General features: G+C 46.1%; 1 protein-coding gene across 2 annotated transcripts in view; it reads left to right on the forward strand.

Moving 5' to 3' along the window:
• GLI2 (GLI family zinc finger 2) overlaps nucleotides 1–12,390 on the forward strand; it is a 195,544-nt gene that overhangs the window by 125,808 nt on the left and 57,346 nt on the right. For both annotated transcript variants that reach the window (XM_076342940.1, XM_076342939.1), the window contains exon 3: nucleotides 2,606–2,711. In XM_076342940.1, the coding sequence (XP_076199055.1) occupies nucleotides 2,606–2,711 (106 nt within the window). The remainder of the gene's footprint in view (nucleotides 1–2,605; nucleotides 2,712–12,390) is intronic.

Consider the following 12,390-nt stretch of genomic DNA (forward strand, 5'->3'; position numbering starts at 1 on the left):
ATATTACCTCGGCAATCAATCATTTCAAAATGCACACTTACAAAATAAAACATAACTGGCCTGGGTTTTAAGAGATTCAGCATTTGACCTGTTATTCTTAATAGTTTTATCATTATTAGTGAATTAAACTGGTCCAGGGAATGAGCCCAAGGATTAGAATATGACTCTCCATATTATTAAAACATTACCACAACGCCCAGCACAGTTTCAGCCCATGTCAACTCGCACTTCCCTGCAGTTTGGGGGTTAACTCAGCCCTGGACCTGCCTGTTACAGGCAGAGTGGCCATCCTGTTTTGGGAGGTTGCAAAATTTCACCTATAGGGATGCCAGCTGGGCTGTGTAGGTTGGCCCCAGGACCACAGAAGAGTTGGGTTTATTTGTATGGCATAAATACGGCATGAGAACTGCAGGAAGCCCAGCCTCGGGGCCCAGGCTGGAAGAGATGTTTGTGTTGTCTGGCATCAGATGTCTGTGCAGGGATAGTTGGTTTTGTGACCGTGCTTGGTGCGTGATGATGTGAAACCTCCTTGCTCCACTCCCTCTGGTCCCCACAGCAGCCATGGGCTGTGGCCGTAGCAGTGTCCCCAGGGACAAGCGCAGCAGCTCTAGGTGCCTGCCAGCTCTGGCAGCGTTTTGGGCTGAGCGTGGTTTGGGGAGACCAGAGGCTGTATGGTGCTATGTGAGCAGGGGACGGGGTGTGACGGCTGAACTTCGCTGCATTTCTGACCTGGAAAAACACTGACTGCCTCTTAAAATGAAGACTCCGTACAAGTGTCCTTATGTAACAGATCATCCCTACTCGGGACGGTTAAAGGGTGAATCTTCCTCCCACCAAAGCAAATCTTAAAGGGTGCAAGTTTATTCTCTCCCTGAGCTGCTTTTGGGGGAGGAGGGGAGGGGAGCAGAAGGGGGGAAGGCGGTTAACAGTTACCCTACTGTGTCCTGACATTAGGCGAGCTGCAAAAATGCTCCCAGTGTATCAAATAGTGTGCGGTGCCAGCCCTTCGCTGGAGCACGGAGAGCAAGTCTGCTGTGGAGCCTTAAATACTTTCCACACCGACTACCTTAGCTTAACGCCTTTCAGCAGAGTTGGCAGGAGGGTTGTTTTTGTGTAGTCTTTCACCTCTCCCAGCAGCCCGGCTGACGCGCCTGTGCCGCGCTGTGCTCAGGGATTGTACGTTGCAATGGGAGTAGGAGCCTTAGATCCTGTTGCTGATATGCCGGGAAAGACGTATACGGGGATTTCACGCAGGCTTTGCACGACGGACCCACAAGGAGCACAGCCTTGCCGGACGGAGTCGGCGTAGCTTTGTTGCAGCTGGAGTCACAGATGCGAAAGGCTGAATTTTAAGTCTTTCATAGAAAAGAGTTCGGCGTTTACTGGAGCTGAGCATCAGTGAGAGACTTGGCCCAAGCTTTTGACACTTTGGTTTTGGATGGTGCTTCCCCACTCTACAGAGAGATGCTACCTGTCGCGAAGGCAAGTCACAGTGAAATACTGAGTGCAGACTGGTTTTTGAAACGCTCACTTAGGAGGTTGGTTTTGTTTTGCTTTTAGTCTCCAGTTAGACAGAAAGGCCAAGAAGCCAGAGCGGGAATGGGAAAACCTCTGACAATATTAAGTAAACTTTAATGAAGAACTTCTGACTGTTTGTAAAGGCAGAGCAAGACCAGCCTTTTATCTTTAAGCCAGTCGCTGGTACAAATCTAGAAAGCGGCATCGTTACAGATGCGACGAGCCCTATCAGAGGGCGGTTGTATGGTATCATTATCGAGGCTCTGCTAATTGTATTTCTTTAGCTTCTGTAATTTTAGCAGGAAAGGCCCAGGCGACCAGACAGCGTTGTTGGGGGTGGTGTGGAGAAATAACCTGATGAATTTTCCATCAGCTCGACTCACTCAAATATTCTCACTGTTAACTTTTGGGGTCAATAATAAATATTAAAACCTGTAGATTTAATAAGTCAATGTAGGTGTTCTCTGCCTTTTGAGACCACTTTATCTTTCCATCAAAGATGAAACAAGCTTCTCAAATGAATAAAAAATAGGGCCTCAAGTGATTACAAGTGAGAGCAATTTGGGCTCCTTTCTCAGAACCTGGCAGTAGGCACTTTTGAGCCTCTTCTGACTGCCTAGATGGTCTGCATTAGCGCTGCTCTCGCTGTTACATTTTTAGGTAAATATTTCCAACCTGTGTGTACAGACCTTCAGGAAAAGTGTTTGCTGCCGCTCCAAGCATGAGGGACGACGCAGGTCTGGATCCTGCCAGGCTCTGTTGAGTCTGATTTGCGTTGCAAGTCTAGTTTTCCTTGGTGCTTCCTATAATCTCCTCAAGTTCAAAGAGCGCTTAGCTGCTTGTCTTTGTCAAAAACCCTGTTGGAGATCTTTTATGTCGAAGATGTAGGATTTCTCCGCATGACTTTGATTATTTATTCATTCCACTTCTCTGGTGTATGATAGCACTGATATCATGAAGACCCCTTGTCTTGCTCTGCTCTTGCTCTGAAATTCATGGAGATTTAGTGCCTTTGAAATTGTTTTAAAAGGAAAGGAAAAGTTTTTGAAGTCCCTTTTTTTTTTTCTTCTTCTATTCCCCTCAACAGTGCCGCAGCACATTTTTCCGGCCTTCCACGCTCCTTTGCCAATTGACATGCGCCACCAGGAAGGACGATACCATTACGAACCTCACTCTATCCACGCTATCCACGGGTAAGTCTTGCACCTCTGCTCCCATGCCTTGCTAAAATGTTGGCCACCTGTGGTACGCTGAATCCCTCTGCTAAGGTCCCAGGGACTTGCTGCCGTCCTGGCAGGCTGGCCCCGCTGGCCACCCCCTGCCCTGCTGTCCCTGTCCGGTGGCAATACTGACCTGCCTGGCAGGAGTGCTCTACAGCTCTGTTAAACCTATAGAAGTGCCGTGTAGCAGTGGGATGGGAGTGCAGGGCTTCTGTGTTGTTATCCAGCTGAAGTCCTGGGGACAGGCTTGACTTGAGTTTTTGCGCCCACGGTGTTTCTCACGTCACACCATGCCTGGGTCATTTCTTCACCATCTTGGTGAAGACCCGGCACTGCTCCCTTCATTTTGAGACCTTGCGTACCGTTCCTCCCTGCCCGCTGGTTGGGGGAACGGCGGGGAGAGGCTGCTGGGAATACCGTAATTCACTTTGATTTCACCAGTCGATGGCCTGGACAGGCTGGATGGTGTTTTCTAAAATGCGGTAAAGAGGCAGATCCTCACACGGGTGTCCATGTCCACTCTGGAGGGGCAGGACCCTGTGTTTCGGTAGTGACCTCCTCAAGAGGTTCCCCCCTCCCCAGGGCAGCTGATGGCCAGTGAGCACAGGCACGAGCTGGGGGTTGTACCCTGAGAGGGGGGATCGTGGTTAACCTCATCCAGGACATGACAGCTCAATAGTCCTTGATGCTTTGGAGGACATGTTTATAGAGAGATCTGGGTTCACCTCCTGTAAGCTTTGACCAGGGCAGGGAAAAAGGAGCCAGCAGAGATGTGAGCAGAGGCTGTAGTGACTATGTGGCCAGGAGGGTTTCTCCTCATCCCTAAAACACACCATCCCCGTGCGAGGTGAGGAGCAGCCTGATGGGGTTGGTGGTCCCACGGCCGCCCTGAAATTCCTCAATCCATGGCTGTAACACAGGGCTCAGCCATCAGCTGAGGGACAGGTCCCAGGGTACCTGGTGTAGGGGAACCCATAAGGGCTGGAAACATTTTTCAGGAAGAGCAAGGGAAGAACAAATAGGGCTCATCACTTAAAAAACTCTGATCCCTCTTTTGACTCCGGAGCCCCACTGCAGCTCGCCATCCGGACGGGGTCAGCGCTCACCTAGCTTTGCAGGGGCTGTTTGTAGAGCTGTGCTTTTTCTGGATAGGTGTGAGCTGGGGAACAGCCCCTGGGAGGCAAGTAGCGCAGACAGCGGCAGCCAGGAGATCTGTGGAGTCCCACAGCTACCAGGGCTTTATTCCACTTCCAAAATGCTGCGGGAAAAAAGGATAGGGCATTCCCCTGGATCCTACCAGAAGACAAGTCATTGTCTTTTTGGCTGGTAGTCAGTTTGACTGGATGTTTAAAGGCGCAGAGCAGCTCCTTCCACGCTGTGTGCAAAGGGGAAAAGACAGAGCAGGTTGCTAACATGGGAATTGGAGGGGGCTGGGGGGGCTGAATGAAATAGTTCTGGTCTTGCGTGCAAGTACATGCAAAAGTGTAGAAAAAAGAAAGATTAATAAAAAAAACGTACTGGGAGATAGTTAATAAGCCAGAGCTCTGGCTAATAAAGCATACTGACTTCTGAAAGGGGCAATATTCAAAACAGTGGTTAGAAGAGAGGATGGCAGATGCTCAGATGTTTCACACCAGGTTATTTGTGTGCCCCAGTCGGTGTCCCCCTTCGCTCCTCGCGGGCAGGATAAGGTGTGCTGCCTCTGCAGCAGCTTCTTCACTGGGGTCATGGAGCAGGGTCTTCTCCAAAACGCAACCGAGAGCTCACCAGCTGGTGCCGTGTACCTGTGAATCAACATCCAGTGATGGGAGCCAGTATTTTATCATATTGGGGTTGTCCAACTGATCAAGCCTGGCCAAGTGTACCGTGCTGGCAGATCAGGTTTCAGCTCACCTGTGCCAATATTAATAATCCACTGTTTTAGCAGTGACCACATTTGTCTGTCAGGGGACCAAGAGTGTCCTGCTTAGTACTTGGGTAGACTTGTTGGTAAATACCTATTGTCTTTCTTCTTTGGGATCTTTCACCTTCCCAGCAGCACCTCTCACAAAAACGACTTGTGAGGTACCGGAGAGAAAACTTGGTCATTGGTCTTAGAAGAGGAAATACAGTTTTCTTTGAAATGTTTGATAAGATCAGTCTTACTACCTGGGCATTGCGCTGAAGGTTGCCTCTGTGGCTGGTGAAGCACCAAAGCTGAGCAGCCAACTGCTTCTTGTCTGTGGGCTTTTTTAGGGTCAAGGGAATGCCACTTCTGTTTGGCTCTTTTCCAACTGCCATGGACTACAGCACAACCACACTGGGAAAATTCTCACTAGCTGTAGAGTTAGTCTGTCGACCATTTTTTCTTTCAATTTTATCTGCAAATATCTTAACTGCATCTCCTGCCCTTTTCTCCTCTAGTTTTTGTTCTACTTCTCTTTTGTCTTCCTCTTCTCTCCTCCAGTCCACTCTGGAGACGATAACGTTGGAGGATGTCCAACATGAAATGATCCAGAACATGGTGGTGGAGCTGGGCTAGAGCATGCATAGAAGTTGCCTGTCTCTTGTTCACTAGGCTGGGTGGACCCTGCAGGCACGGTCAAGCCTCTAGAAATTTGAACTCCATCCTGGTGGTGCAGAAATCCATCCTTCTGTTTAAAGTAAACAACTCCAAAAAAAAGGCACGTGCATATTTTCACTCTAGAAAATTATGGTAAATGTTTGGAAGAAAAATTGTGTCACTGAGTTTTGGCTTTATGATTAATGTGATCGGTGCCTGACAGAGAGCCCCCAATTCATCAAGCCCATATTCTAGCTGTCTGCTGTCTTGCCGGTACCAAATTTATCTAATTACATGAACATTGCACAGCAAATTAAGTGTAGTCTCATTTGTTGCTAACTATGGGGTCTTATTATCTGCCTGCTGCATTATGTCAAAGGTTTGTTTCCTGATTGCTCGATGTGACATGGCAGTGCATTCCCCTTCATCACTGTTTGCATTTGGCCTAATGACAACATACGTTATTTTATCCTAACTGGAAGGAACTCATCTTCAAGGCTCTTGAGCAGGAGCACCTGTGGGACCCTTTTCTTGAGAATATGGTTGGGAATATGGAAAACTCAAGTAATAAAAGATCCACATGCCAAGACAGAGGCCTGAAAGATTTGCTGCATTTCTGCTCACTGTTGTCAGCCCTTATCTCTCAGTCATTTCCTTGTTAAACAGCATGACAAATAATTTTCAGGGCTTGAGTTTTCTTCCAAATCACTGAGCATTTATTGTATATGTCCAGAAGCAGGTCACATTGGTATTGCCTTGACATACACTTCTAGACTTTTTTTTTTCAGGGTAAAATAGTGTTTCTATAGTCATTAGGACAACTCACTTCTGTACAACCCCCATTGGTTTTACTTATTTGGTGATACACCACTCTCTCTTTTTTTGACATCTTTTTTTGGCTTTAAGAACAATTTGGCAGAATCATGGTGCTTGCTTGGTAGTCTAGAAAAATAAAGTATTTCATTCAGGTGATCCTTGAGCTCTCCGCAGTGCAAACCAACAGGAATATTGTGGGTTCAAGGCATCGTCCTGGATTCTGATGCTTGTGAGCTTGTGGTCATATGGAGGATGGGGGGAGAGGCAGGATTGGAGCCCAGTGGACACTGAGAAAGGATGTAATGCAGAATGCAGTAAAACTGAGTATGGGATGAAATCTCTTCCAGGACTGCAGAGTTAGAGCAGAATGAATAAAGGAAATTGTATTGGTACATATGAATTTTATGAGGTACCACTTCCACAAAGCAACATTGTTTAATATTAAGATTGCAAAATACAGCACTCAAAAGCTAAGAAATGACAGAAAAATAAATTTGTGATTCTGGCTCATTTTGTATGCCGTTGCGATAATGTATTAAATTACACAGCCACATACTGTTTTTCCCTGGGAACCTCGCCTCTGCCACAGCACAGGATGGCCCAGGCTCTGTGGAAGAGCAATGGTGGGTGTTATATGCACTTTCTGCATGCAGCTTTTATTGATTTGTCAGAATTTCACTCTGCCCTGTTGGTTGTAGACAGAACATAGATCAGTGTTACCAGAGCAAAAGTCATCAGCCAGGGTGTTTCAGCAGGTTCAAAGCTGAACCAAATTCACTTCATAAGTTAGAGCAGGTCCTTTTCTAACAAAGGGGATATTTCATATTTTAGTGAGCTGCTTCACAAAAGCTTACTCCACTGGGGCCCAGTCTCTGCAATAACTCCCTCCACTTTAAACCAAGGGGACTCTTAGCATCAGCTTTGCAAGATCAAGCCCTTGACTACAGAGGAAAGCTGCTGGCAGAGGCAGCAGGTGATTACTGATAGCTCCCTTCCACTCCCCACTTTTAGGCGTGCTTAGCTACTCTCAACTTTTTTTTTTTTTAAAGCACAACAAAAATAACTAAAAACTCCTTAGCTCAGCTTAAAAGTCTCTGCCAATGCAGGAGCCTTCAGGGCTAACCCTTGTAAACAGCATGCCTAGGCTTGACTCAGCAAGAAGCTTTTTAACAGTAGCTCCTAAACTGTGGTTAAAACCCATCAGGCAGTACGCAGTGTAACAAACAAAAGCAGCCTTGTTTTTCTACTGACATCCTGGTGGTGTTTCAGGATGCAGTTCTGACATTATTTATTAACAAACTATTGTTGTTGCCCTTCTGTCCACACATAAAAGTAGTAAAAAAAACCCTGAGCTGATAGTCACAAATTCCATGGCTTTCATGAGGACTGAATTGTCCCAAAGACCTAAACATAGAGAAGACTCCATCTCCATGATAATGTGGAGTTGCCCTTAATTTCCCTCTGGTAGGGATTTTATCTGGTTTAATCACGGATATTCCTCCATTTCCCTGAGATCTTAATATATTACAGATTTTCCCTGATATTCAGCCTACACTTTTTTTCTTTATCTGATCCTATTACCCCTCCTTGTTGAAGTTTGTTTTCTTTTTACTATGTTAAAAATTACAGAATACCTTTTCAGGACCAGTTCCAATGTTCCCGAGCTGTTTAGGCAGGGTAATTCACAGGCGGGCAAGGTGACTCTTAAACTTCTCATCATAAAAAGGCTATGTCTCAAGTGTTTACAAATTTGCCAAATTTAATGTTGAACCCAAGATTTTCCATGTTGGATATCTGTTTCAGGCTGGTTTTCTCTTTCCTTTGTTGTTTTTGTGAGATTCAGCCAAGGGAGGCCAAGTGGGGTTAAGGGAAAATATGTTGTTTAGCCACACAAAAAATAATCATCATCATCATCTTATAACTGTGCTTTGAGAAACACCAGTCTCTTGCTTTAGAGGTGGAATTTGCTATTGTCACAGATGTGCCTTTTGCTGTTCCCATTTTAAAAAAACACACACAAAAACCCCCTTAATTTTGCCAGGTAGAAATCTTTTGAAACTTCCAACTCAGTGAAGGGGTGTCGGAGTTTTGCAGCGAAATTTTCCCAGCACCCCCATGGCCCTGACCACGCTCCAGCTGAGCCCTGCCAGGGCTTTCCTGCCGGTGCTCCCCATTTTCTGCCGGGGGTTCTCGGTCGCCCCCCTCCACCTAGGGGGATTCATGACCACAGCTGATGGCGGAGGGGAGCCGGTTGCATCGCAAGCTCGCGGAGCTGCCTTTGTGCGTTATCGGTGTATGTAAAAGTGCCTTCGGTTAACCTCTGCGAGACATGGCTCCCGTGAGGCTGCAGCTTTGATCCCATGAGGCGGTTTAGGATGGGACCCCAGGTAATGTTCATTCCTGCAGCAAAGATGCCACTTGGTTGAGCCACAGAACGTACACGCCAATAAAACCTGTGTGTTTTCATATTTACTTTGCTACTGGAGTAGAAAATCTTTGGCAGGTCGTGATTGATGGTACCGTGCTGCTTTGGAGATAGAGCGAGCTCCCTCCGGAGTCAAAGCAAACAGCTGCTCAGAGAGGCCTTCTTATGTGTTTTGCAAAGTTTTACGACTTTCACCAAATAGATACATTGCTCATTTGGGAAACAGGTTTGGGGGCTCCCACATCCAATTTAGTCTGTCCCCTTCTTTCCCACATGCTTCTTTTATTTATTTAAGAAAATAAGAATGTGTGAGTAAGCGATGGTTTGCAGAGGCTGGTCCCCTCCAGAAGGCTGGTTGAAACCTCTCCCTGGTCTGTAATTAGCAGGAGTATGTTGCTTTTAGGTGGCTCTTTGGTAACCTCCAGGAGGTGATTTGGGGAACTATCAATACCAATCTCACTGTAAAACTACCAGGATTGATACTTGATGGTCACTTGATCCATCTCCAGGAGACCACAGATTAAATACTGAGCTGCTGCTCTCCTGTTTTGGGAGCTGGAAAAATTACTTCAATTCCATCTGTGCTTTAGTTTTCCCATCTCTAAAATGCTGTTACAGTAATACTCACCCTCCTGATGTTTTGAGAGCTAAGAAAAGTCAGGTGGTCTGTGGCTCAGTCAGCTCCCCAGAAGGGGCTTGTGGCATATTTTCAGGCATCAGGAAAGAAGTACACAGCGCTACCTACCTGTGCAGAAACTGAGAAGGTACGCGCTTAACATCTTCTGACCTCAGTGGGAGGACAGGCTGATCAGGTCTTCTGAAAATGGGGCAGACATAATCCAAACACTCATCAGGGCTAGAATGTTTCTGTAGGTTTTTCCAATCTGATAAACTATTCTGTGGGAAAAAACCCAACCAACAAAACACAAAACGCCACAGCTTTCTCTTTTGAATCTTGTTAACAATTTTCAAGCCTTTTCTATTATGAGAGAGATTTGCACATCTGTGCTGTTCCTTAAATTGAGGAGATAGTTTCGCCGTGTGTGTTTAGTTAAATAGCCTTCAGAATACTTTGAAAAACTCAAACCTGAAGTCCAGAGGCATCTGAAGGTACACGGTTTCAGGTTCACTGAACTATGCGGTAAGACACAGGTAGGACTTAGAAATATTTGGGTTGGATCTTCAGTTGCTGAATGCCGGCATCATTGCACTGGAGTGAGGGGCCTTGGTGAGCTCAGATGGAGTCGTGCCCGTCAGCACCCACTGAAGATCTGGGCCACCGAGCTGCTGGTGCTGTGACACCACAACTTACTGAATGAAGAACTGCAGCTCTAATTTAGCCTAATCACTGCCAGAAGTGTAAAAACAGCTAGGAGGTTTTAGTATTGAGCCTGATCTCTGAGGTCTTTTATGTAAACCTCTGGCATGTGTTCGTTTAATATGATGTCACTCTGTAATCCACCATTGCTTTTAAATGTCATTCTCGGAGCTTCATGTCAGCAAGTCTTAAGTGATAATCCCTTTGCTTACCTCACTTTATAGTAGATTAAAAGTGACTTCATGCTTCCACCTTATCCACTGTTAAGCTTGTGCTTTAGGAAAAATTTATTTGAACTCTGTTCTCCCGCTGCTTTCTAAAGAGTTTCTAAACAGAGAGTGCGGGTCTTTCAGAAGCTATCTCAGTGGTATTGCCCATTCTCCATTGCTTTCAGCATCCTGTGAAAATGGATAAATGTTCAGTGCCAATCTCCTGCCCTTTTATACTCCAGTGTTACAAATTTGTTTTCCAAGTTTTCTCTTGGCTAAATGTGGAGCAGTGCCCCTCCTGGCATCTCCTTTTTCTTAATCCTAAATAAATCCCCTCTCTAGATGGTGTTTCACCTCTCACCAGCTTCTTACAGTCATGAGGACAAGAGACGATGACCTGTTGCAGTGGTTTGTTCCTGTGTAGCACTTTCTCCTGTACAGCACAGGGATATGCGGGTTCCCCCTTTCTGGTCCTGTATGTCCTGGTTAAACTTTTACTCTATCCTGTAGCAAATCCTTTCTCAGTATAAAAAGCTCTCCATGCAATTCACCTTCCTAGTCCACGCTCCTTTTTTTCTCTCCCTGAATTTCACCCTTCTGCTCCTAGCACACCTCCTTGTGTAACACGTCCCGCCAGATACTTGCTGCATGTTGTCATATCCTTCCTCCCCGCACTAATGAACTGGCCAGGCTGCAGCCTGCCGCATATACTCAAATATCAATCTGCTCAGCCTCCTCATTTTCACTGTGTTTCTCTGAAATCCTTCCAGTATGTGTGGAGATAAATGGACAAAACCCATCCATCCCATTGGCTTGTGAAATGAAGCCTGCGGCACATCACTTTTCAGGTGCTGGTTAATCTGGGTTCCCAGCTACCAGTGGCCATGAGAAGCAAATAACACAAGGTGCTGAGAGATAAAAACTAATGGCAGGAATGCTGGCTTATGATACTGGAAGAAAAATGTAGGATTTTTAATGTCCATACAGAGCGGAAATTTTAGAATCTCATCCAGAAGCTCCCCCCACGCAATAAAGAGCAGAGAAGTCAATTTACCCTGGAAGGATGAAGGACTGAGTCAACTCTGCTGGGATTAGAACATGTGGTTCGAGGGATCCTAGGTATTTCGGGTCTGATTCTCGGACCACCCAGATGGCTGGGGGGAAAGGACGAAAAATAATACTAATAAAAAAAGGACCCTATTTGACAGAACTGTGGATCTGGATACCCTCCCTGCAGCTAACGCTGTGCACACACACATCTGCACAAACCGAAGGGCAGAACTGGGTGCTGTTACTCTGGCAAATCTCAGATCTGCAGAGCACTCCTGCGGGCACACATGTGTTTAAGTGAGCTTTCTAGATCCCTGGCTTTGACACTAAACCATGTATGTATGTTTTTCTTCTGTGTGCCAGACCATTTTAAGAATTTGTGATTTTACACAATTTTCTGCCTTGGAGGCTTTTCATGCCTGTTTTTTTATGTTTCACCGTTGATATTAAATAGACAACTAACAGAGCTAAAATTTAGAGCATTACTCAAGGGTCAAATTTTAAAAAGTGCCTGTATGATTTCAGATCGTAAATCCCACTGTATTGGGTCTGGCTAACAACATTATTTTGAAAGTGGGTGTTGCGGGTTTCAAAATAATGTTGACCCTTAGGGCTGGCTTGTCAAGCGCCGGTAATGCAAAGGCACAGTGCGTTTTTCAAACGTGCTGGATCCCAGCTAATGTCTAACTCCCCCAACCTTCACTGAAACTCAGGACCCCAAAGCCAGCCCTAGTAAGGGAGTTAAGTACCTAAAAATTAAGAAAATGACTGGAATGGAGTTAAGAAACACAAACACGTTAATGAGGCGGCTTGTGCATGCCACCTCCATGCTTGGAGTCCAGCGTACACGTCCAGGTCATACAGCTCCTGTAGGACCGATGGGGATGTTTTCTGCCCTGTCTCCTCTCTGTTGCAGGAGCATTCACATGGCAGATCTCGTGGGAGGATGTGTTATGGAAAAATCATATTCAAGGTTTAGTTGATAGCAGTTGGCCAGACTCCACTTCGAGAGCAAGTTTACTGCATTCCCTGCGCTCACTTTATTGGCATCTGTGGGGTTGGGTTTTGATATAATTGATCGTGGTAGCTGATAGTGAAACCAGGAGATTGTGAGCCTTTCAACGATTTTTTAAGCTGATACTTGGGGCAGGGGGGGACACCTTACAGCACGGCAGGAGCCTGGCAGGCAGGAGCTATCCTTTTCCACCCCCTGGGCAGCAGAAGAACCTGTACTATGGTTTCCCCCCTGCTGAGTGCCTGCTGTTAGATTAAATGTGAGAGTTAGGCTCCAC

Source organism: Aptenodytes patagonicus, chromosome 6 (assembly GCF_965638725.1).
Source record: "Aptenodytes patagonicus chromosome 6, bAptPat1.pri.cur, whole genome shotgun sequence".
Classification (NCBI taxonomy): domain Eukaryota; kingdom Metazoa; phylum Chordata; class Aves; order Sphenisciformes; family Spheniscidae; genus Aptenodytes; species Aptenodytes patagonicus.